Source organism: Egretta garzetta, unplaced genomic scaffold (assembly GCF_000687185.1).
Source record: "Egretta garzetta isolate BGI_Z169 unplaced genomic scaffold, ASM68718v1 scaffold33, whole genome shotgun sequence".
In the NCBI taxonomy this organism is placed as follows: Eukaryota; Metazoa; Chordata; class Aves; order Pelecaniformes; family Ardeidae; genus Egretta; species Egretta garzetta.
In genome coordinates this window covers 898,324-922,462 of record NW_009259250.1, presented here as the reverse complement: position 1 = coordinate 922,462, position 24,139 = coordinate 898,324, and the positions used below count along the sequence as shown (strand labels likewise).

Below are 24,139 nucleotides of genomic sequence, written 5' to 3'. Positions count from 1 at the left end.
ATCAAATTTGAAGAAAATTGTATGGGTTTAGATTTTTCCTTGGTCTTGAGTTCTGTAGTTATTTTTCTTTATTATGCATTTCTGTGAGTTCTGCAAACTTTTTTATGCCAGATTTCTTCAACAACGACTGAAGAAGGCCGTACCTTATAATAGAATGAAGCTCATGATTGTTGGAAACACTGGCAGTGGAAAAACTACCCTATTACAGCAACTCATGAAATGCAAACAAACAGAATTGGACTGTCCAATAGCTACAGTAGGCATTGATGTAAAAGACTGGATCATTCAAGGGAAAGGCAAAATGAAGAAAGAGCTTATATTAAATGTGTGGGATTTTGGAGGTATGGCAAGACCTTATTGTCCTTTACTATTGTTTTTTCTAACACATTAATGCATTACTTATTCTTAGGGTCAGCCTGTGAAATTTCAAATTGTGGACAGTGGAATCATGCAAACTTATACCAAAAGTCAGGTGACCACTCATAAATTAGTGAATTCTGTAAATTGGCAGCTAATCCCTCAAATTTAATATAAAGCCTCAGGAATTTCTCATCACCAGATGTCATCTGACCACTCATTTCAACCACAGCACTCTAGAACTGTCATTGCAGAATACTAAGAAACTGCTTGTAGTCACCAGAAGAATCATCACTCAACTCGGTTTCTTCCTTTTATAGTCTGGGTCTCTCTAGGCTCTACAGTATCGCTGTTCCGTAAGGTCACAGAAAACAAAGTGCTTAGGGACAGTCTTTGAACTTTGGGCTTTTGGAAAACTTCTTACGTTTGGGGGACTCCAGAAGCATTTCTAAAATTCAGGGGTATTTTAGGCTATAGAAAAGTTATTTTTAAACATTGGTCCATGATCATTTAAATGCAGTCTGTATCACAATGGATAAGCACAGAAGAGCAGCATTCAAGCTGAATGTCCAGCTTCGATTGTAATTTTAAGTGCTTAATCATGTGAATTTAGGAGTCTCATTTTGAAGTTGCTGAAAGGATAGGAGAAAGGGAGGGAAGAAGAAAGGAAGGAGTGAGGGAAAAATTCAATATTGGCATTTTAAAAGAATCATGACCTTTCAAGTTGTCTTTGCAGCAACCAGGTTTATTCAGTTGTGAAATCTTACACTTCTTGATTTAAAACTAGCTTACATACTTCAATCAATGAGCTACCACAGAGTACCTATCTAAAATTAATTGTTATTACAGGTTTCCTGTCAATTTAGATAATTTTCTTTAAGCATTAATTTCATTTGTGGATTAGTGATCTGAGAATAAGAGTTCTGCTGCCTTTTTATAATCTGAAGATGTTAAATGAGGGAAGTACTAAACAGTGGGAATTTTTTATCATTAGGACAAGAAGAGTTCTACAGTACCCACCCTCATTTTATGACACAAAGAGCTTTATATCTTGCTGTTTATGATCTCAGCAAAGGACAAGCGGAGGTAGATGCTATGAAGCCGTGGCTTTTTAACATCAAGGTAAGCCATAGATATGTACAGAATGGAATTCCACTTTCCAGGGAGCTGTTGGTGAGCAGCAAATTAACCACATATACTTTTAGAGAAGGGAAGAGGAAAGAAGCTCTTCAGCAAATAAAACTAGTAAGATGAAACAAGAGCTGAAATACATCATATATGGGATATGAAAATATTTGTAGACATACAAAGATATGATCAGCATCGTTTTGTACTTAAAATAGTACAGATGATATGCAGAAGAATAGTTTCTATGTTCTGGCAATATTTTGATTTGACCAATAAAAATAAGAAAGGGTAGTATTAAAGGGATGATGAGTTAAACCTGCTTTTTCTTTTATGCCATTGTAAATTCTGGGGAAATCAGAATTTGACTAAAACTGACTAGATGCACATTTGAAATCACGCTGTTAAGTGCATGCTTAGTATCCTATTCTTAATAGGAATGATTCCAGGATTGTGGTAGGGAAATTGGTCTGAGAATATGCCGATATATTTTTCTTTTACTCTTAAGTGTTTTATTTTCATTTGATGGAATCACCCCATGGTGAGTTTTACTTGTCTTTTTCCTTTTGTACGATGGTTAGCCACAGCTGGGCAATGCAGTTTCATAATGACTTTGTATACTGATTCTGTTTGTTAAACTTGTCTTTTTCACTCTTTTCACCTTGAGCAGCGATACAGGACAGAGGGTTACAGACAGTTAAGTGTTGATGAAGACCATTTCCAATGTGTTCTTTGCTCTGCAGTACTTGCTGGTGTTTCATTGCTGCACTGTTCCAATGACAGCTAGCAGAGAACCCTTTGCTTTTCCATTTTGTTGGACACTTTCAATGAAAAATACAGTTGGCCCTCTATTTTACTGACAATGTTATTAATCTGCAAAATATGAAATCTGGATCTACACTGCTTCCTTTTAGAAGAAGCTGATTTTTTAATAATTCTGTTTTGAAATAGACTGCTGTCCATATGCTCTCCATAAAAACTATTTTTCATATTTATAGGCTGATGCGTTTTTACTGGCTTAACCAGTCAAGGCCATTATATGGGATTGCAGTTTAAACTTACTCCAAATAAAGACATGAAATAGTATTTCAGATTTCAAATTTACTTAAAAGATTGTTTTGACTAAATTGCTCACATTTTGTGTAGATATGAAACAATAACATCAACATTCACTGTTGAGTTAATTGACTGTATGGATCTTACTAACAGGCTCGAGCTTCAACATCCCCCGTCATTCTTGTTGGCACTCATTTAGATGTTTCTGATGAAATACAACGTAAGGCCTGCATGAGTAAAATTACTAGAGAGCTGTTGAATAAGCGAGGCTTCCCAGCAATCCAAGATTATCACTTTGTGAATGCTACGGAAGAATCAGATTCCATTATCAGACTTCGGAAAATCATAATAAAGGAGAGTCTTCATTTCAAGGTAAGCTACATACTGTTCGCAATGTTGAAAACATCATTTTTAAACATTAATTAAAAACACAATTAAATACATTTTTAGTGTCATAACAAGCTCAACTTTCCTTCTATAAAATGTTACGCACAGCAAAACAATGAAGGAATGCTTGGAAGATTTTATAGAGCAAATGCTGTATTTATGACCAGCCTCACACTGGTGGTGTTACAAAGGAGAGAAAGAGTGCATGCACCTCTTGTTTCTCTCAGAAACTACCAGCTTAGCCACATCCATAATCTGCCGAACTTCATTCCACACTTCAAGGAATAGCTAACGAGTGCTAAGTGACAGTGGGGTGGCCTATTCGGATAGAATGGATTAATTCCACTTCTCATACATCCAGTAGGCATGAATAGAGCTGGTGTTTGTAAAGGTATATGTAGCCCTGTATCTCACCCTACTTCTTCAACACTCAGAAGTTCTGCTTTTTGAAAACATTTCACTCTTAGGTACCTAAAAGCTGTACCTATAACATCCACGCCTCTTGCAACTATGACTTAAACTGATGTTTAAACTTCTACACAAATGTAAGGTAGCCTGAAGGAAGGGAGATAGTTTCCATAAATAATGTAGACATCTTGTGAAAGGAGTGTTACAAGGTACCTGCTTAGAAGTCAGGCAAAGTGAGTTAAGTATTCAACATTGTCCTCAAGTGCTCTGAGTCATTGAAATTACGCAAGGTGCTAATTACATTTTCACAAGGTACGAATTACATTTTTGACATATAAAAATGCTATGAGTGCATTGGTGTCTTAACTTCTTTGAGAGGAAGATTGCAAATTAAGAAGCCAATTTGGAAATGTTGGGAAAATTGTTCCCCGTTTCCTCAGACAAAAAGACTAGCTCAGCACCCACAGAGAATGAAAAATCTGGCTGGGTGCTAGCTAATACCAAAGGTCAAAAGATGTCTCCGGGAAGGAAGTCAGGCTCAGGAAACAGCAGCAAAGCACCTGTTTCCCTTAAGTGTCACTAACCTGGCCAAATTTATTTCTTCCCCTCCTCTTGTCCACTGACTATCAGCAGTGGAGACTTTTAATTGAACTACACTTTACCCCCCAGTTTATCTAAAGATATATCTAGAAATATTACAGATTACAAGAGGTATCTTTTTTTTTTTTATTAGTTTGCCTATTGTCTTGTGTTAACCTGAGGTGTATGACATCTTCTGTTCATCCAATGAATATATTCATAGAGTATAGAGTGTTTGGGGTTGGAAGGGACCTTTAGAGGTCATCTAGTCCTTTTACTTCAAATCAAAGCTGCTTTTTGAACTTCTCAGAAGACATTTTTCATTTTTTATGTACATGTAAGATGGAAATACTTTCTTCTTTGAGTATTCATTTATAGAAAGACATTCATATTATAATTCTGAAAGAAGAATTATTTACATCTACCTTTCAGAAGCCATGTTAGTCAATACATGAGTGTTCTTGTTCCTTCTTGGTGCTACTGTTGAGTGGGCATACTGACCTTACATCTCAGTTTTATTGTCTGCATTTCACATGAATCAATTAATACAGTTATGATTATTATTCCTAACTATACAGATCAGAGATCAACCAGTGGTTGGTCAGCTAATTCCTGACAGCTATCTGGAGCTGGAGAAGAGAATTTTGCTGGAACGTAAAAAAGTCCCCGTTGAATTTCCTGTGATTGATCAGAAACGCTTACTGGAACTGGTACGAGAAAGCCAGTTACAATTGGATGAAAATGAACTCCCTCACGCAATTCACTTTCTGAATGAATCAGGTGAAATACTATCTTCAATGTATGTTTGTAAGCACTTTGTTGCAAATCTGCAGCAGACTGACCTGTACGCATTTTTAAGTCTTGCACAAGGTTGCCACAAAGTGGTGAGCTGAAATGCTTGAGTTTGGGTAACGTTAGTTTGATAATCCAGGTTGTTATGTCATAAAGGAATTCCATGATATAGAGGATCACAACTATAACAATTTAAGTATCCTACTCCTCCTTAAAAGCATCATACCTGCTGTTCAGGCAGCACAGTTTCTGAAGAAAGATGCACTTACTATAATATCTTGAATAGAATGGTGGTTAGGTGAATATATGTAACAGCTTATCTCAGTGCTGTAGAGACTTCTTAAGATTAAATAGACCACACAGAGCATAGTTGCTTGGTGCAAAAACCAGGTCAGATTACAGATCTAACAAAACATCTGAAAATAAAAGTAAAGCTGAACAAACCATGATTGCATTCTACTCTCCTGAGATATTGACATAAATTCAATAGCTGTATTTGTTGCTAATTACAATATTCTTTGTGCAGGTGTACTCCTTCATTTTCAAGACCCAGCACTACAGCTAAGAGATCTGTATTTTGTAGATCCTAAGTGGCTATGTAAAATCATGGCACAGGTTAGACCCTGATTACTTTTTGTATCTACATTCATGGAAATTTTCCCCTGTCTCAAACCACCGTAACTTGTCAGTGATTCTTCTTCACCATTTCTTTACTGTTTCATGGTCTAGAATTTTCTTGGGGCCCAGAATGGTTTACCTGGCTCTTTCTGTTTCCTTTGCTTTCAAGATAACTGTCTGCCTCAGTGGTTCTATGTTCTTGGATACTGTAATGTCCAATATCATTTAAACTACATCAGATACAAAAATACACGTAGAATAGAAAAGCCCCAGGGATGCAAAGTAATCCTGCAATATGTTGTGATAGGTTGAGGTGAAAGCCGGAACTTTGGATTAAAGTAGTAAGAATGGGGAAGAAGGGTCGTTGTATGCTTGGTACCGACGGCAGAGGAAAGTGAGTCATACAGATTTACATGTTGGGATGGGAGAGTAGCAGACTGACTGCTTAAGTGAAACCATCATTGATATGTTGATCTAGAAACGCTCTCAAAATTTTTAATATATATTCAGATTTCCTAACCTCTGAAACTTTACCTTTCATTCAGTGCAGAAAATGGGACGGCAAAAATGTAAGTTTGAGCTTTTAAAGCTGGTGGGATGAGGAGTGAGAAAAGACCTAGAAGATCATGTCGTCTATACCAATACGCTTGTGTGAAGTGCTGGTATGAAAAATCACTGTACACAGGCTCCTTTCAGAGAACACTTTTATAATTTAACGTGTAGAGTAAATTTCCATATAATATGGAACGGTGAAAGCTACTGAAGAAAGGTAACACACTAGGGGCTTGGCCAGGTTAAATGTTTTCACTGCTGTCTTCTTGCTGGCTAGCATTATGGAAGTATTTGGTTTCACTGTGAAATTGAGTCAGCTTTTTCCTCTAAATAATCGGCTACCGGATATTTCAGGGAACAAAGTTTGTCAGGAAAATGCAATCTAATGATGACTGTACACCTGAAATGGTTTTACTTCTTTTGAAAGATTCTGACCGTGAAAGTAGAAGGCTTTTCTAAATATCCTAAGGGAATTGTAAAGCGTTCAGATGTGGAAAAATTCCTTTTAAAGAAGAGCAAGTTTCCCAAGATCTACATGTCACAATACTTTAAGCTACTGGAAAAGTTTCAGATTGCTTTGCCTTTAGGAGAGGATCAACTACTAATCCCAAGCACGTAAGTCAAGAGCTAAACCCACAAATGAGAGCCATAGAGATCAATCAAAATAAAAACCTCTCATCAGGCTAACTAGCTTAAGTGATCATCAAAGCAGTTTGGTATATGAAAGCATGACTTAATGCTTAGTACACTACGTTTTGCTAAATGCTTTCACAGACATGTTAAACTGATCTTGTAGCAGATAAAGCTTACATCATATTAACATGGTGGGTAAATGGAATCTTTACATGAAAAAATGCTTTATGAGGATAATATTTCTTTTACAGTTACCACACTTTGAGACTGCAGCAGGAAGATTATAACTTAGCTTTACATCACAGTGTGCCACCATTACAGATATTTATTGCAATATAAAAGATAACAATGAATTTCTATAGCCTGTTTGCTTGGAGTGAGAACCACAGTCAAGGTACTCAGAGGCAGTATCTCCTCCTAACAGCCTAGTTATTAAATGTGGTGACACAAAAATGTTACGAATTTGAATGCAGTCTTTTTGCTTTATCTGAAGCAGGTAACAGTTTCTCTGCCTCAGTTACAGATTTCCCTAATGTGCTTAATAATACTTATTTTGCTTAACGGAGAGAGTCTTGTATGGTTGCATTGATTAGAGTCTCTACGTTCTTCAGAGTCCTGGGATAGAAAGACCTTATCTGAATGTCTTACCTGCCATATATGTGTCTCAGGTTTTTCTCACATTTATATGTTTGATATCTAATGATTGTTAGTGGGGTTCTGTTGGGCTTAAATTACAGCAGAACTTCACTTTAGCACAAGCAAGCAGAATAAGCAAATACAGTATGACTGCTCCCTGATAATTTTAATCATTCATTCATTAATAAATAATACATTTTACATAATAAATAATGTATGTCATCAGTCAGTTTGGCTAAAATACCTCATTAAATACTGTCTAATATTTTTATTCTTTCAGTTTGTCTGATCACAGACCTGTTATAGAGCTTCCCCACTGTGAAAATTCAGAAATTATTGTCAGGCTTTATGAGATGCCATACTTTCCTATGGGATTTTGGTCCAGGCTGATCAACAGGTTGCTTGAAATATCACCTTACATGCTGTCAGGAAGAGGTATAAATCTTTATCTTCTAAAGCAATAGTGAGCATGTTTGCGTTGAATGCCAACACCTGCATGCTAAAGCCCTAATCCCCAACACTGGTTTGCATTAGCTATTTTCTGGCCACTTCACAAATGGGAGAAAAAGAACAGTGGTCATTTCTGTTATTTAGAAATATCCGGTAACAGGTAGTGCCTGCTCTTTACAGTGGTGTGCAAAAGAAAGTGAAGGTTGTAAGCAGCCTATTTCTCTCCTTCATGTGCTGGAGATGGAGGAAATCCTTATATTTATGCAATATTGCCACTTGCTTCTACAAAGAATACAGGAAAGGATATGTCTTCCACACAGAAAAACAAACTGCTTTTCCTCAGGTTCATTAGTTCTCCCTTTATGAAAGTCTAAAAACTTTGCTTTTATTTGAAGGGCAGGGGGGGTCTTTAATTTTTTTCCAATAATTCCGTGCTTTGACACAAGATCAATCTGCTGAACTTTGCAATTCCATTCATCTTTGGTTTTTTAATGTGTGATTTATGAATACTGGTGACAAATAAAGTATGAAAAATATGCATTGCTAATGCTCGACAAATGTGATTTATAACTGCCTGCTCTCCTGGCATTTGATTTCATCCTCAGCATAGAATTCCAGTTGCATCTTGCTATTTCATGAACGTGTGATAGAGCGAAAATGTAAATCACTGACTTTTTTTCATATGTTGCCTAAGATATTCTGTGTTTGAACCTGAATGTACCTAAGCATTTCTGTAATCCCTACATGCATTGCCTGATGCATGACTTGCCATCTGATTAAACACTTAGTTTGAGGATATGCCTTATAGAACTGAACATCAGTTGACAGAAATTCAGCTTTTGTGGGGCTATTCTGTCTGCAAATTTGAAGCCTTTATTTTATTTGTAATTTGGGTAGGCATAAACCTACAATCATAATTAAATATTTAAAGTGCCCTGAATTATTCTGAATATTTTAAAATATGACATTCATATGGGAGATCAGATTTTTAATCTAATTTTGTATTTTCTAGAGCGAGCTCTTCGTCCTAATAGAATGTATTGGAGACAAGGCATCTACTTGAATTGGTCTCCTGAAGCGTATTGTCTAGTGGAATCAGCAGTATTTGACAACAACCCAGACAGTTTTTTGAAAATTACAGCACCTTCTTGCAGAAAAGGTTAATTATTCATGAGCCTGATTTTTGCTCCAGTTTGATTGCAGCTTGGCATTTTGGTTTGTTGTGCTTTTGCCTTTGTAATGTAGAGTTTAGCTTTGTAATTGCAAGTATGGCAGATTGAGGCTGTAATTTCCCTCTTTTGGTTTCTTAAAGGGTGCATCCTTTTGGGGCAAGTTGTGGATCACATAGATTCTCTTATGGAAGAATGGTTTCCAGGTTTGCTGGATATAGATGTATGTGGTGAAGGGGAGACACTGTTGAAGAAATGGGCGCTGTACAGCTTTCAGGATGGCGAAGAACACCAAAAAATACTACTTGATGACTTACTTAAAAAAGCTGAAGAAGGTATATATTTATGACATTTGAGGTATATAGAGGTATACCTGTATGTAGATAAATGTACATCCTCTTTATAACATTTGGGTACTTCATGCTACTTAAAAATGTTTCATTTCTGTAAGAAATAATTACAGCTTAAGTCAAAAGCAACTTGTTCTTTTTTTTTTATGTAAGTGCTGTCTGTATAAGTATAGAATATGGGACAGATTGCAGCTACTCTGCATAGTCGTGTATAAATGGCAATAATGAAAAGAACCATTTTGTCATGGCACCGATAATGCAACTTCATTCATGGAACTGAATCCAGTACATAGTAAAACCGATACTACATCTTTTGGTTGGACCATATACAATAGTAATTTAAAAGGCAATATTCATGATGACATTCTACATACTAACAGAATTCTTTCTTTTTGTAGACAGAAAAATAATCTCTTGGTTAGTTTGGTGTTGTTACATAGCAATAGTTGCTATCACAATAATTGAAAACACTTAAAACATGTAAGATACATTAAGTTGAATGGCAAAAATAATGTTCTGTTCCATATATATATATATATATATATATATATATATATATGTTTGTGTGTGTGTGTGTGTGCATACATATACACATACACATATGAATTTAAATTTAGGTACATCGATCATATGCCCTCACAGAGATCCACGTGCCTTTTGAATGATGATTACCCTTTTTTTTGTCTCATTTGTTTTTCTTAGGTGACCTTTTGGTAAATCCAGATCAACCAAGACATACCATTCCAATAGCTCAGATTGCTCCTGATCTGATATTGGCTGATTTGCCTAGAAATATCATGTTGAACAATGATGACCTGGAATTTGATGAAGCTCCTGAATTTCTCTTGGGTAAGCATTATTTTGTAGGGTTTTTTAGAGAGCTTATGTAAACAAATCTATTGAAGTCAGTTCTGCAACATATGGAAAACATTTTCCAGATTTCTTTTCTCTGGAAATGTATTTTTTAAGGTTTCAGGTTATTGAGTTTCCAATTTTCCATTAACTTATATGCTAGGACACTGTTTTTTATGTGTTTGGGTTACTCATCATGAAGCTTAATACAGTAGATGATCCACACATTTTAAAAATGGCTCCTTTCAGCTTTTTTTTAAAAAATGGTTGATATCCCTTTGTTTTTAATATTCTTTTCAATTTTATCCTTGAAAAGGTGACGGTGGGTTTGGATCTGTGTACCGTGCATCCTATGGTGGAGAAGAGGTTGCCGTAAAGATTTTCAATAAACATACTTCCCTCAGGCTCCTAAGACAAGTAAGAAATATTGCCTTTCTTTTCTGTAGTGCTGCTCTTGGAATACCAACCTTAGAGAAGAGCTTAAAAAGCTCAAGTGCAGTGCAAGACTTCACTCCAGAACATTTCTGAGTTTACTTCAGAGCTACAGAGGTTATGCTATTTGCTGTATTTCATCTGATTTTACAATTTACAGGAGCTTGCAGTGCTTTGTCACCTCCATCACCCCAGTTTAGTGTCTCTGCTGGCTGCTGCAATCCGTCCTCGGATGCTGGTGATGGAATTAGCCCTTAAAGGATCTCTCGATCGTTTGCTTCAACAAGACAATGCAAGTTTAACTAGAACGCTTCAGCACAGGATAGCTCTGCATGTAGCTGATGGCTTAAGGTAAATGTGACTTCTACACTGCTGTAAAAACAGGATACAGCTGCAAGTAGGATATACTGCAAATGAAAAACTTATATTTTCTTATATCTCAAGCAGAATATTCTGTGGGTCAGACAAATGCTTGTATTTTTATGATTGATTAGCTGATATATAACACAAACTTCCATTGCCTGTTTTTTTCTGCTAACAAGTTGCACTCCTATAAGTAGAAAAATAGTGAGAGCTCTGTGTGGAATTTTTATGTGGCTGTTGATTGCTTATTAAAATGTCAAAGAAATGAATTTAGTGCATTTTTAAAGTTCTGGAAGTCCATTAATGTCCTCAGGAGCTATTAAGTGTGACTGTAAAATGACAAAACCTGCAAAGGAGCTCAGGGACCAATGAAGCTTAAACTTCTAAGATTCAGTTTTCAAACTGCCAGTGACACTTCAGATTAAGATTTGGTACTAAAATACTGCAGTGTTTATGTGTTAGTAAATAGTATTTCAGAACAATTCTAAAGTCAATATCCAGTAAGACAGTGTCAATGTTGGTGATGTTTGATATTTTTTGAGACAATATCTAACATTGGAAAGCACAATTTACTGCTGTGGGAATAATGCGTTCAGTGTGTGTATAGGTGCATCCCTGAATTATGAATGCTTTCAATAAATACTTCTTTGATTAACAGGTACCTGCACTCAGCAATGATCATCTACCGTGATTTAAAGCCTCACAATGTGTTGCTCTTTACCCTATATCCCAATTCAGCTGTTATTGCAAAAATAGCTGACTATGGCATTGCCCAGTATTGTTGCCGAATGGGAATAAAAACGTCTGAAGGCACACCAGGTATGGAAAAATGCTTTGTTTTACAGTGCATTATGTCAAAAAAAATAGCTAATATGTTTTTTATTTAATCTATAAGAAGTAACTCAAATCTATGCTGTAGTCAAAATCACAAAATGTAGTCCTAATCGTACTACAAGTTGTGATGCCAGATTTACACCTCTTGGCCTTTCTTCCTATTCATTTCCACTTCCTACTCCTTTTAGAAGAATCAAGTATCCTAAAGATTTAAAAAGAGAATAAATTAAATTACATGTATTCATTATGATTTTTTGCTGTCTTGTTTTAGTATGGTTGTTGTGATATTGAAGTTATTCTGCTAAAATTATTGTTTTAATTTTCAGTAATGCATAGGTAAGTCTTAATTTTTTTTAAAGGCAGTACCTGCACTGTTCCTTGACTTCAGAGAGAACGTATTAGCATCCATTTTAGAGCACAAAACAATTCAACAACTTTGAAAAGTGCCTTTTGGTCTTGGAAATTGCGCATGAGGGTGTGACTTCAAGTGTTAAATGTTAGACCTTCAGTAAAGACTGCAGACTTGCCCTTCATTTTCAGTATTCATTGCTAAATTAATTATTTTATGTGTAATGGTGCAGGAGCTCTGTAACTGATGTACTGTCCCCTTCCTTTATACTGATTGCTGGTATTTTTGGAGGTCTGCCACATGCAAACTATTGCCAGCCCAGAAATAGTGTGCCATTTCTGGTTTACTTCCTGTGACATTTTCGTCAGCTGCTCTTAAATGGATAAAGATGGCTTCAGCTTGGTATGAATCATAACGATTAATGAATGATTTATTTGCAGGATTTCGAGCACCGGAGGTTGCCAGAGGAAATGTTATTTACAATCAGCAAGCTGATGTTTATTCATTTGGCTTGCTGCTTTATGACATTTTAACAGGAGGAGGTAGAATAATGGAAGGCTTGAAGTTTCCAAATGAATTTGATGAAATAGCAATACAAGGAAAGTTACCAGGTATGCCTTGTTAAAGTTTTAGCATGAAAGTGGACCATTTGTCCTGCCTTCTCTGAAAATAACACCTCTTATATTTTATGGTGTATCTGACAGTGATCAGAGGAGGAGACTAAATAATAGCAATTTTTACAAGCTTCTCCTAATTTCATATGATCTTGAAATAGTGAGAAATAGGCATCTAGTCAACATCACATTGGTTGTAATTTCATTGCAATTTCAAGGGATCTAGTTGGTTCACTTTATAAAGAAATAGAGGTTTTGTATACTTGGGACTTTATCCAGACCTGGCCAAAATGGATGTTGCTGAAGGTACTTTCTAATACCATATTTGGACTTAACCCTTACATATTACTGTGATAATGCATATCATGCACTAAGATACACACAGTCCCACTTCTGCTCTTTGATCGTGATACATTACGTTAAAAAATCCATTATTGAGAAGCTGCATATCTTAAAATCTTTCAAAAATCCCTTGAAATCTTACTTTTTAAAAGTGCCACTACCTTCAAAGAGCAGCCATCCTTAAAGGTTTTAAATAGGAATTCCATTTTAACTTGTCATGACTGTGAAGTCCCTGCCGAGCTATGTAATGTTCTTCATATTCCATCTGCATTACAGTATGTAGTTGTTGGCTGCTGGAAGGGAAATTAAACAGGCTATCAGGCTGGATGTGATGTAGTCATCTGGACAGTGTAAACTGGTATTTGGCAACTTCTGTGTAAAGAGCTGTTCAAGTTTATAGTACTACAAGCTTAATGTGTGGCATTCTTATTTATTGCCCTGCAGTAGTAGATTACTCATGAAACATTCTTTAAGACTGAAGAGTCACTCCATCTAGGAAAGGGCAGCAACTGTACCAGTTAATCTGGCACAGCTTCTCCATTAGGAGAGACAGAGATTTCATACATTTTCTACTCCCTAAGGAGAATAGTCCAATTCATAGCTCAGACAGTTTAAACCCCCTCCCTAAAGAGGCTGTCTCAGGAACTGATGACTAAGTATCTCTTGAGTGCAGCTGTCCATTTGGCCATTTTCTGTATTATGAGCCCTGTGAAATAATCCTAAGTATTAGTTTCTGGAGATAGTACAGTTCCATCTGTGCACATGCTCATTGTTTATATATTTCCACCAAAAAAGGGACTGGCTGAGCTCACAAGTAAACAGTGTCTACCATTTGCTGAACAGGATGTGTTCATTTGCAGGTATTTATCATTATGGTTACCTCAGTCTAACATAGGACTGGAGTATCTGCTGTGGATTATGGTGAACTAAAAGGAGAAGCAATACAGGCACCATTATTCATGAGTGATTTGTTCTTAGAGAGGGCAGCACCCATAGTCATAAGATACATATTCAAAGCACTGAGTGGGAATTCAAACTTCCATATCTCATAAATACGATATGGAGTTGTTTATCTAAATTGCTATACATTTTATTGGAAGTTCATCTGTATTCCATATACTCTGCCCAAATACAGAAAAATAAATATGGAGAAAAATGTTCACAGGAATTGAAAAGACTAGGCTGAAATGACATGCCCTTGAATGGTGAGCATTAATCAAAGCACAACTCACATATATCTGTGATTCAGTCCCAGTAATAGGGACATTAAAGAAAAGTTAAAGGAAAATCCATTTGCTTTAACTGCTTTTAATGAAAAGGGCTCTAGCATTTCATGCTCTAGCATTTAATGGTAGATGAGCAATTCCAAGCTGTTCATGCTGACGTTTTGCCTAGAAGTAGGAACATTTCTTAGAGCAGCTCTGTAAGAAGTTAGATGAATTCTTAAAATAAGAAGAACATTATTCAGAACTCATATTTCTGAACTATGGTGAAGGCCGCTTAAGAAGTTATCTAATTTTACATTTTAGATCCTGTCAAAGAATATGGATGTGCCCCCTGGCCTAAAGTTGAAAATTTAATTAAAAAGTGTTTGAAGGAAAACCCTCAGGAACGACCAACATCTTCCCAGGTATTACTTAGTGTATTTATTTGTATTTTCGTGATAGATGATAGGATGAAGTTGTTGTGCTTTCTAAAAAGGGATGGGACATTTAAGTTAGAGGCACAGGGTTTTTTCTGTTCTTCTTTTCTGGAACTGAAACCCACATGGAATATTGCCTGCCTTCGCCATCCAGGATAAACTGTTCCATTGAAATCTACCAACGATGGATTCTAGCCTGTTGGTTTTCCCTGTGTTGCTGTATAGCGACTGTAGCAAAACAGGATTCGGATTACTTCATGGTCTTTACTAGAGCTATGCAAAAAGGGCTGTGTTATATAGTACCAGTGCAGTTAGACTACGCCATGCCATGCATGTCAAATGAGGAACAACAACATGGATCCGAAACCTAGTCTGTTATCACGCATCGCATTGCTTTTTGAAACGGGTGCGTTTTCAGACATGCCTTAACCCCACTGAATTCGTGAAATTTTAACAGAAAAATAAGAGTCAGTGTAAAGGCGCTCCGTATACAAAGACTGCTGATTAGTAGTGGTAGCACAAATGAGCAGGCCTGCTGAGATACTGTGTCCATATTTCATAAAACATTGTTATCCATTGCTTGTTATTTATTTATCACTGTACAAGCCATTGTTCCTACCATATGCATGCTGTGGCTTTCTTTGTAGGTTTATGAGATCCTGAATTCTGCAGAGCTTATCTGCTTGATGAGGTATGTTTCAATACCCAGCACGTCCACAGCAGAGTGCATGGTAGCTGCCAATCAAAGCTGCAAGAAGGCAGGAGTCTGGATAGGCAATGGGAACACAGAAAAAGCACAACTTTCATTTGTTAACCTAAATACAGATGGACATACTTGTGAGGTATGTGGGAAAGTTGCCATTTATTCTAATTTTTTGGTACCCAGATGTATTTTAGAAGAATTAATTGCAGTTTAACAGTAGGATATTACTTCTGGATAGCTAAGCTTTGAGAGAACAAAGATTGCTCATAAGTGAGTCATCACTGTATCCATGAAATGAGGCAGAAACACAGTTGCTTTTTCCTCTCTTCCTGCCATCCAGCCTGAACTTTTTCATAATACAGTCTTTCCACTACTGGGTTCCTTTCTTCCCCTCAGATGGAAGCTATTTCTAGCACAGAGGTTAGAATGGGGAGTAACAGTTACACAACCTTTAGTATTTCTACCTCCCTTAACAATCCATCTAGTCTCTTAACAATCCCTGTCTTCCCATGGATGCCACCTCCCTGTGCCATTTTGGGTGATACCCTCCAGATCTTTTCATTTGCTTTTCGTATATCTCAGTCCTGTGCCATCAGAAGAGGGAAAAGGTTTTACCCAAGCTTGACATGCTGCAATGAACATGTGTGCCAGAACTGTGTGTGACTCATCAAAGTTGTTTAAGTTGTATTTCCATCTGCCATCTGTTGACCATGATACATTTGAATTGGTAGCTTTGGTATAAATTATATGGCTTATTTTTTTAAAACTAAAATGAGAAAAAGAAATATTAGACCAGTACTTCTATTATTAGAAATTAAACTGAATATATACTGCAGTGTAGTTCCATTTGCTTAATTCTCTGATGGCTTTGAGACCTTCATTAGAATAGAGAGAGAGAATATTTTTTTTCAGCATTCAGCTTAGAGATTTTCCTGCGACCTGTTTGAGGGGTCCTTCCCAGCACTTTGAAGATAGATGGTACAGTTGAAGATGTATTCAGCTAACAGGGAATTAGAATGTTTAATGAGGAGGTTAAGCCTTGGGTCTGTCCACGGTCCAAGAAGATTGTACTTTATTACCAGCTACTTACTAGCATTTACCCTTACTGAAATCGTAACCAGTTTGGTTTTCTTTTGGTTTGTTTTTTTTTTTGACTCAGGATATTGCAGATAGTAAAATCTTGAGTTTGGCCTTAGTGAACCTTCCAACTGAGAAAGAAAACTGGATTGTAGCGGGAACCCAGTCTGGTTCTCTGTGGGCACTTAACATTTTTTTTTTTTTTTTGACTCAGGATATTGCAGAGTAAAATCTTGAGTTTGGCCTTAGTGAACCTTCCAACTGAGAAAGAAAACTGGATTGTAGCGGGAACCCAGTCTGGTTCTCTGTGGGCACTTAACACAGAAGATGAAACAAGAAGGCATCGTCTGCAGAAAATGTCAGATTCCATCACTTGTTTATACTGTAATTCTCTTTCAAAACAAAGGTATAAATGAATTTTAATTATTTTGGGTTACATTTTGAAAATGTGACTAAACAGAGATGCTCAGAAAATGACATCTGTATACCTATGCAGTTCTGTTCAGACAGCTGCTTATTTTGCCTGTACTTGCACTTAATTTTGCACCCAGCGTAACTGGAGACTACATTCCTGACCACAGGTGGTTGTATTTGCTTTTTGTGTTCAGTTGAACTCCTGAAATACCAGAGGCTACTCATTTAAATTTTTCTTACCCGACTAAGGCATTTCTAGAATTCATTATTTTCTTTTATTTCAGCAAACAGAAGAATTTCTTCTTGGTAGGCACAGCTGATGGCAGACTGGCAGTTTTTGAAGACCGAGCAGTAAAGGTAGACTTTTCTTTGCTCTCTGTTCTACAAAATACTATCAGCAATATGTAAAGCAACTACCAATAGTAGCTTTATTTCATGCAGCTTATTTTTAATTGCTTTTCTAAAACTAAAAATAATTTTCTATTACAGTTTTAGAGGAACTGCACCTGTTTTACAATATCTGTTTTAACCAATAGAATTAAGAGGGGGAAATTATTTCTCATTGTAGGATTTTCAGAGGCCTGGCAAACTGACTAAAGAGTGACATTAATGGTTGTTATTAAGAATATTCTAACAGTTTTAACCTCCTTTATTTATTGCTGTTATAGCTCCTTTTTCTTTTCATTCACACTAATTTTTCGTAGAATAGATATCTTCAAAAAGACAATATTGTTTAGATTTTCTGTAGGTCAGAGTTCTGCTCACAAAACAGATAAATGCTGGGAGCTGTTTATATCAGCTGGTTCCTGAGGATTAGCTCCTGACCATGTGCAGTTCAGAGCAGTTATGGATTTGCAATGCATTGCAGAACTAGAATATGGTCCAGTGTGGGATGTCTCCAAGATATGGATGTGACTTTCCATCCAGTTCTTGAACTGTGCCAGGGATTGCAGAAAGTGCCAGTCCCAGCTCTGTCCCATTTCCGCTCACACAAGCTGGTTTTTATGGGACATCTACAATGAGACTATAGTGCTTTTCAGTCTCTAACATTCTGGTAAGATACCATAATAGTTCAGAAAATCTGGCTGTGTAAATTTAATTCAGCAGGCTGTGTGGCTTTAACAGTTTCTGAGTGCCTGTATACTCGTTGTTGCTAATGGAGAGTACATTTTTTCTCGCAGTGTAAGGGTGCTACACCTCTGAAGATACTGACTATAGGAAATGTTAGCACACCACTGATGTGCTTAAACGAATCCTCATACTTGTCTGAAAGAAATATAATCTGGGGAGGCTGTGGAACAAAGATCATTGCCTTAGCAAGTGATTTCTCTGTTCAAAAGCTCATTGAAACAAAGACAAGTCAACTGTAAGTTTTTTTATAAATTATGTTACTTGACTCTTTTGTTGTTTTCATTGGAGATTTCTGGCAGTACTTTGATGTAATGTCTTGTTCTAGAGCTTGTTCTTTAAGATCTCTTGTTTCCGTTCTTTTCCTTCCATAATACAGATGGAATATAATGTGCATTAAAATAAGTGAATAGTGTTTAAAGTATTCATTGCTGCTTTTAAACAAGGGATATGCATTTTTACTGCATAAAGGATTTATGAAGTCAGTATCTATTCAGAAAACGTATAAATGCACCTGATCAGTTTTTCTCCTCCAATTGCATTTGTCCAGGCCCTGTTTACTTTATTTAGAATTATACACACACACTTAGTATAGTATTTGTCCTTACATGTTTGTCAGTATGATATGTGTGCCTATCTTTGCCCTACATAGTTAAATCGTGTATGATTGCTGATTTCTCATTATTTAGAAATTAGAGACTGAAGTTTTTGGAGTGTTTGGTATAGTTCTCACGTGAACAAACCTGCTCTGAAGTAAAGGGGAATTTTTCCTGAGCAGGGAAAACAGTGTTTGATTTACACTAGTAGAGATCATTATTCTGGGAAATTAATTTGCTTTGGAAAATGTTGTGTTAATATAAAGCAAGAAACTAAAACTTCAGTAAAATGCGGTTCAAAGGCAAGATTCAAAATATGTCACAGGAATAATTTGAGCTTTGTGGAAGCAAAACTGTATACGGCTTTAAAAATAAAGTCATCAAAACCAAGTAACATTAGGGAAAGCATCAGTGTTACTGAGTGTCTGCTCAGTGATTTTGAGCTGTTCTTCAAGATGAATTGAAGAGTCAGTGAAATAAGCCAATGCTGTTGAATTGCAGGGCCAGTAATATTTTGATACATGCAGGCGTAGATTGGGCATGAGAGACAAATTCATATGTGGAGGAAAACAGTCAAAAAGGCTGCCAGCTGAGGTGAAACGGCAGCAGAGCAAGGTGAACTAAATCTCACTGCTGCTTTTTAGGCTTAGTCATCTGTGTGTTGAGTGACCCTTTATGGTCTTGTGGGCCCAGTGAGAATTGTCGAGTGGCTCCAGACATTGAAAGAGTGGCAAGAGAAAAGTGGAGTTTGCCCTGTTGTGATGTGAGCATATGTGATTTGAGCATAGATGGGAAAGATTTATTAATAGGTTTTGGGCATTAACGTGCCTCCAGGGATATCATCAGCATAACTCCACTGCTGTGAGAACTTATGTCAAACTGTAGGAAGGTTATAGCAAACCCAGTTTGGTTTTAAGGCTGAATAATTCTGTAAAAGTTAGAAGGAAGCTAACCCCACTCATAATAATCAAGTTTTTCTACTAGATATTTTTCTTGTGTTTAACTGGAGTTCTTCTCTCTTCTAGGTTCTGTCATAACACTTACAGTGATGCAAACATTATTTCCATAGCAATAGACAAATCCATCTACCTGGCAAAGAAAAACAGCCATTTTGTGGAAATCTGGGACAAGAAGACAGAAAAACTTTCTGAACTAATTGACTGTGCACATTTTCTTAAGTAAGTGTTCTATTTCAGATTGATGGCCTGACACATAGAAAGCTAAATATCACATTGCCTTTTCTAACATAGTACCTTAACCTGCTGGAGGTAAGAGATTTGCCCAGTCCTTTGGGCAAATGTGGAATTCCTTTCCTCTCTTTTGGCCCAGAACTTCACAATATCCCACACAGAATCTCAATTTTTTAAGACCCATATTATATTTCACAATTTATCTATGATTTCAAGAAGATTCATTTAGCTCTGCTCAAGAAAGAAGAAAGTTTTTTGCTGTCCTTCAGGTACTAATGCTTTTGCATCAGTTACTTCCTGCATCCCCTGCATAAGAATGTCTTCTCCCTCCAGTGCACAGATTCAGTAGGAGATCTGAGTTTTATTAACAGTGACGGTGTTTTTCATTTGCGCTTAAATTGTTTCTCTCCCTTAACGTGCCACATCCATTTCATTTTCATGGTGAGGTTAGGAGCAGCTCTAGGTGTGCTCCTCCCACTTTGCAGTGACATTATTCTTCTGCAGACTGGGAGAGGATAGAGAAGTACGCCTGCCTCCTAAATAGGCAGGTATAAGGGTCTTTAAATAAAGGTCTTTTGAAGCAGAGCAGCTGGGTCTCAGAAGTCCAGTAGTTTTCATCCCAGTTTGTTTCAAGTCAATCAACTGATGGATGAGATTTTTTGCAGTTTGTCTTGATGACTGGGTGTTTAAAAGGCTGGTGTTGAGACAGTCATTCTAGCAGTTGTGGAATAGTGTGCCACGAGATTTTCATACAAATTCTCTCCATACTCGTAGGGACAAAGTGGAAAAACTAAATAAGGAATCAAAACATAAACTGGCTTATTCTGGAAGAGTGAAGACAATTTGCCTGCAGAAAAATACTGCACTGTGGATAGGGACAGGAGGAGGACATATCTTGCTGCTGGATTTATCAACACGCCGTCCTGTACGAGTTATAGACAACTTTTGTGATTCTGTTAGAGTCATGATAACAGCTCAGCTAGGTAAGTAAAGCCACCAAATGATGAGTACTTTGAAATCAGTGCCAACTTTAGGATTGCTGTCTCCTGTTTGGCATGGTGTTCCAGGAACAGGTTAGTTTTCTGTGGTTTGTTCATTCATTCTATTCCACTGCTGTCGTCTTTAGTCAATGTGAATGTCACCCCGGTGTTAGCTGCATAACAGCAGGCTGTCATACCTGTGCCCACATAAACCAGCAGCTCTTCCCTGGCTTGTCATTGATCAGCACATGAACGTACCCCACCTTCGCTGCGTCCTTGTGCCGTGCTTCAGCACAGCTCTCGCCATCCTCTGTCCGATAGTGTTGATCCGTGTCTGCCTGTGTTCACTCTCCATTTTAAGTTTTATGCTGCTGGCTTCTCTCTCTGTGGAGCTTGTTAGGTTTTAATATTTTTTCCTTAATTGCTAATTGCCTAGTTTTCTTCTCCCAACCTTATTCAGGAATGGTTCTTTCAGGTTTGGGTCGCAGGCAGATCACAGCAAAGCTGGGGAAGTGCTACACACTTGGACTCAGGATGCTGAGTTCTGCCACCAGGGCCAGTTGTTTTGAGCTGCTGTAGGCAGACAGTAGGTGTGGATTTTCAGTGGTAATTACCAACAGCCAGAGGAGTGTAGTTGAGTATGGGGCACTTCTTGGCTGTTGTAACTTCCTTCAACTGTACACTTTCCTGCATCTCTCCCAAAAGTAGTAAAGGCCGTACCAACTCAAGAGTTCATTGTACTGCAGTAGTGGGTACACTTAAAATACGCATTGCTTCAAAAAGTACTCTGTGGCACAACATGTAGACTCCCATCACTTTCCACTGTGTTTTGAAAAAAACAACTCTCGGGTTCCCTTGGCAGTGTGATTTAAAGTGTGTTGTGTGTTTGCTGTCAAAAAAAGACTGAAGCTGTTGTTGTGGACTCAGAAGCACGCTGTAATCCTGCCAGCAAACTTCATAGTTGCAGGCTGTGGATGTTTTCTCATTACCATCATGAACTTCATTTGGGGGCTGTTTTTTCATTTCTGGCACCAGAAGTAGCCGTAGACTACAGTTAGCTCACAGTGCTGACAGTGTTGTATGAGTCAAAAACCCTCCATCTTCCCCTGCCCTGCCTTTGCCTGAGACAGCGAGTTTGTAGAGTCAGTTCAGTCCTCAGCTGTCAAGAGTGCCAGCTATAGAGCCCAGATTCACTAGCACAGCATTTTCAGTCCTTCCAGTCCTAATAGCTACATTATTAGTACTATAAAGGGACATTTTATTTTTAGCATTTTGTAAAGAATACTTACTATGACAACAAAATTTCTGCCTCGCTTGTTACTGTCATTGATAGGGAAAGTATATGGTATAGAATAACACAGTGTGATTTAAAAAGCCTTGAGTCTCGTGTTCTTTGTTTCTAGTCACCTTAACATTTTTAATCAAAATGTTATGTACAGAAAAGTTAATACTTTTCAGGAGAAAGAGTTCAGCTGCGTTTGCACACATCTCAAGAATGGCAAGTAAGATTGATACGTGCAGTTTGGTGTGTACTTTTTCTTCTGATCATTTTTTCCCAACAATTATTTATAAGGGTTGGGTTTTTTCCAAAATTCAAAGACTTTGGTTTTTACTGGGATTTTCACAGAATCAGTGAAAATGACACTGAGGCTGCTGAGCAATTCTTCAGTAGTGACACATTGCTTGTGTGAAATGAGAGAAGAGAGAGGGAAATATTTTTCCATTAAACACTTTCATTTATTATTAAAATATATAATGTCAATCAGATGTAAATATTTCATGGAAAAAAGATTGCCATACTTTGAAACATCAATTTTATATGTAGTTCATCTATGAATATGGAAATGTAATGTCTTTTTCTAATTCTCTCACCTAACACATTGACGTATAATAGACATGAGACTCATCCTAGAGAATGATTTGTATGTAAATCTGTAGTTCATTTTGCAAGTGAAAATTTAGACTTCTATATAGTACAAAAGGACCCTACTCTGAATAAGAAACATTATACTTAAGTTCCAATCACTTTTTTATGGAGTATGGATAGGACTGGTTGCAGAAAAAAATAAAGTGATGAAAAATCTGATCATGGAAGATGTGTGGTTCCCAGCAGCCCTCACCTACCATAAGCAGATTTACATCCATATCAAAGGAGAATATACTGCAGATCTCCACAGGGCAGGAAAAACCTCCCTCTACCTTGCAGAGGTCCCGGGGGACCCTCTGGAGATGTTTGCTGACTCAGGAGGAACCTGTCATGGGGGGGACACTGCAGTGTGGCCACACAAAACTTCCAGGTTTGTGGCTTTCACAGTAAGCCATACTCCGGTCTGCTCGTACCCCAGGAACTGCGCCCCTCTCACCTCTTCTCTGGGGGAGTCTGTAAGGCTTCGTGTGGGGAGGTGTGGGGTGCGGTGCTGCCGCCGGGGCCTCTGCTCACGGGGGGCTGTGCCTTCCCCGGCCTGAGCGCGACCCAGGCACGCAGGCTGGGTCCTGTATCCCCCACGAACCGAGAGCCAAGGGCCCGCTGCCCTCGCCGCGCCGCCCCTAGGGCACGGAGCTGCCGTGCCGGGAGAACACGCAACGGCGTGCAGCCCTCACAGCCGAAATAGCTCAGTTGGGAGAGCGTTAGACTGAAGATCTAAAGGTCCCTGGTTCGATCCCGGGTTTCGGCAGAAACCTTTTCCCATATGTTAACCCAAATGCTGGGTTACAACAATTCAAAGGCAGTTCCTTTGCAATCTCCTCCCCTGGTCCCTGCTCTGGGCTTACCCACAGACTGCAGGCCCATCGGGCTGTACCTGCTCCAGGTGGAGCCTTCTCTCTGAGCCACAGTCTCCCCAGGGCTGTACCTGCTGCGGCACAGGCATAACCACAGCCACACATGCTTTTGAGGAGCGCCTGCTGCATCCTGGCTTTACCTACAGCCACAGTCCCTTTGGAAATTAACTTGCTCCACTATGGCCTTACCTTGTGGACTAAGCCTCGTGGGCTTATCCATGGCCACACACCCTGAGGTGCTCCAGCATGACCTCATGCCCAGGCCCTGGTGCTTCAGAGTGTACCTGCTGCAGCATGGACTTATCCTTGGGCCACAGTCCCTCCAGAGGTATACCTGCTGCGGCACAGGCATAACCACGGGCACAGATGCTTTGAGATGTACCTGCTCTGGTGTGGACTTGACCATGGCCACAGGGACTTTGGGGTGTCCTGCTCCTGTGTGGGATATGTGAACTCGTCCCCTGTCACAGCCCCTTCGACCGCAGTTCCAGCCTGTCCAGTGCAGCAGCACAGGGACAGCAGCGATGCCCTGGCCATCTGCCAGCCCAGGCACATGGCCGTGGCTGTTATAAAGCGTTCCCAGGCACAGCAGGGTAAGGTGATCAGCAGCACAGCGAGCAGCGAAAGGAAAAACCAGCCACTGAGCACTAGATTCTAATATACAGCAAGGCAAGCAAGCCCCATGGCAAGCACAGGAGCCTGCTGATTAATAGCTAAACAGCAATAACAG

General features: G+C 38.3%; 1 protein-coding gene and 1 non-coding gene across 3 annotated transcripts in view; both read left to right on the top strand.

Annotated features, from left to right (window-relative positions):
• The window catches only part of LRRK2 (leucine rich repeat kinase 2), a 70,676-nt gene that overhangs the window by 42,836 nt on the left and 3,701 nt on the right, over window positions 1-24,139 (top strand). Inside the window, exons 28-49 of one of the 2 annotated variants that reach the window (XM_035891668.1) lie at window positions 112-341; window positions 1,352-1,479; window positions 2,692-2,910; window positions 4,491-4,692; window positions 5,231-5,319; window positions 6,302-6,489; window positions 7,424-7,578; window positions 8,606-8,752; window positions 8,906-9,097; window positions 9,815-9,961; window positions 10,281-10,381; window positions 10,557-10,747; window positions 11,418-11,578; window positions 12,383-12,553; window positions 14,428-14,528; window positions 15,188-15,382; window positions 16,403-16,510; window positions 16,641-16,726; window positions 17,019-17,091; window positions 17,916-18,100; window positions 19,484-19,636; window positions 20,423-20,631. In XM_035891668.1, coding sequence (XP_035747561.1) covers window positions 112-341; window positions 1,352-1,479; window positions 2,692-2,910; window positions 4,491-4,692; window positions 5,231-5,319; window positions 6,302-6,489; window positions 7,424-7,578; window positions 8,606-8,752; window positions 8,906-9,097; window positions 9,815-9,961; window positions 10,281-10,381; window positions 10,557-10,747; window positions 11,418-11,578; window positions 12,383-12,553; window positions 14,428-14,528; window positions 15,188-15,382; window positions 16,403-16,510; window positions 16,641-16,726; window positions 17,019-17,091; window positions 17,916-18,100; window positions 19,484-19,636; window positions 20,423-20,631 — 3,431 coding nt within the window. Of the gene's footprint in view, window positions 1-111; window positions 342-1,351; window positions 1,480-2,691; window positions 2,911-4,490; window positions 4,693-5,230; window positions 5,320-6,301; window positions 6,490-7,423; window positions 7,579-8,605; window positions 8,753-8,905; window positions 9,098-9,814; window positions 9,962-10,280; window positions 10,382-10,556; window positions 10,748-11,417; window positions 11,579-12,382; window positions 12,554-14,427; window positions 14,529-15,187; window positions 15,395-16,402; window positions 16,511-16,544; window positions 16,727-17,018; window positions 17,092-17,915; window positions 18,101-19,483; window positions 19,637-20,422; window positions 20,632-24,139 lie in introns of both variants that reach the window. The other variant, XM_035891669.1, reaches the window with a different exon arrangement.
• TRNAF-GAA lies at window positions 23,231-23,303 on the top strand. Its single transcript has one exon. It is a non-coding gene; the product is annotated as a tRNA-Phe (tRNA).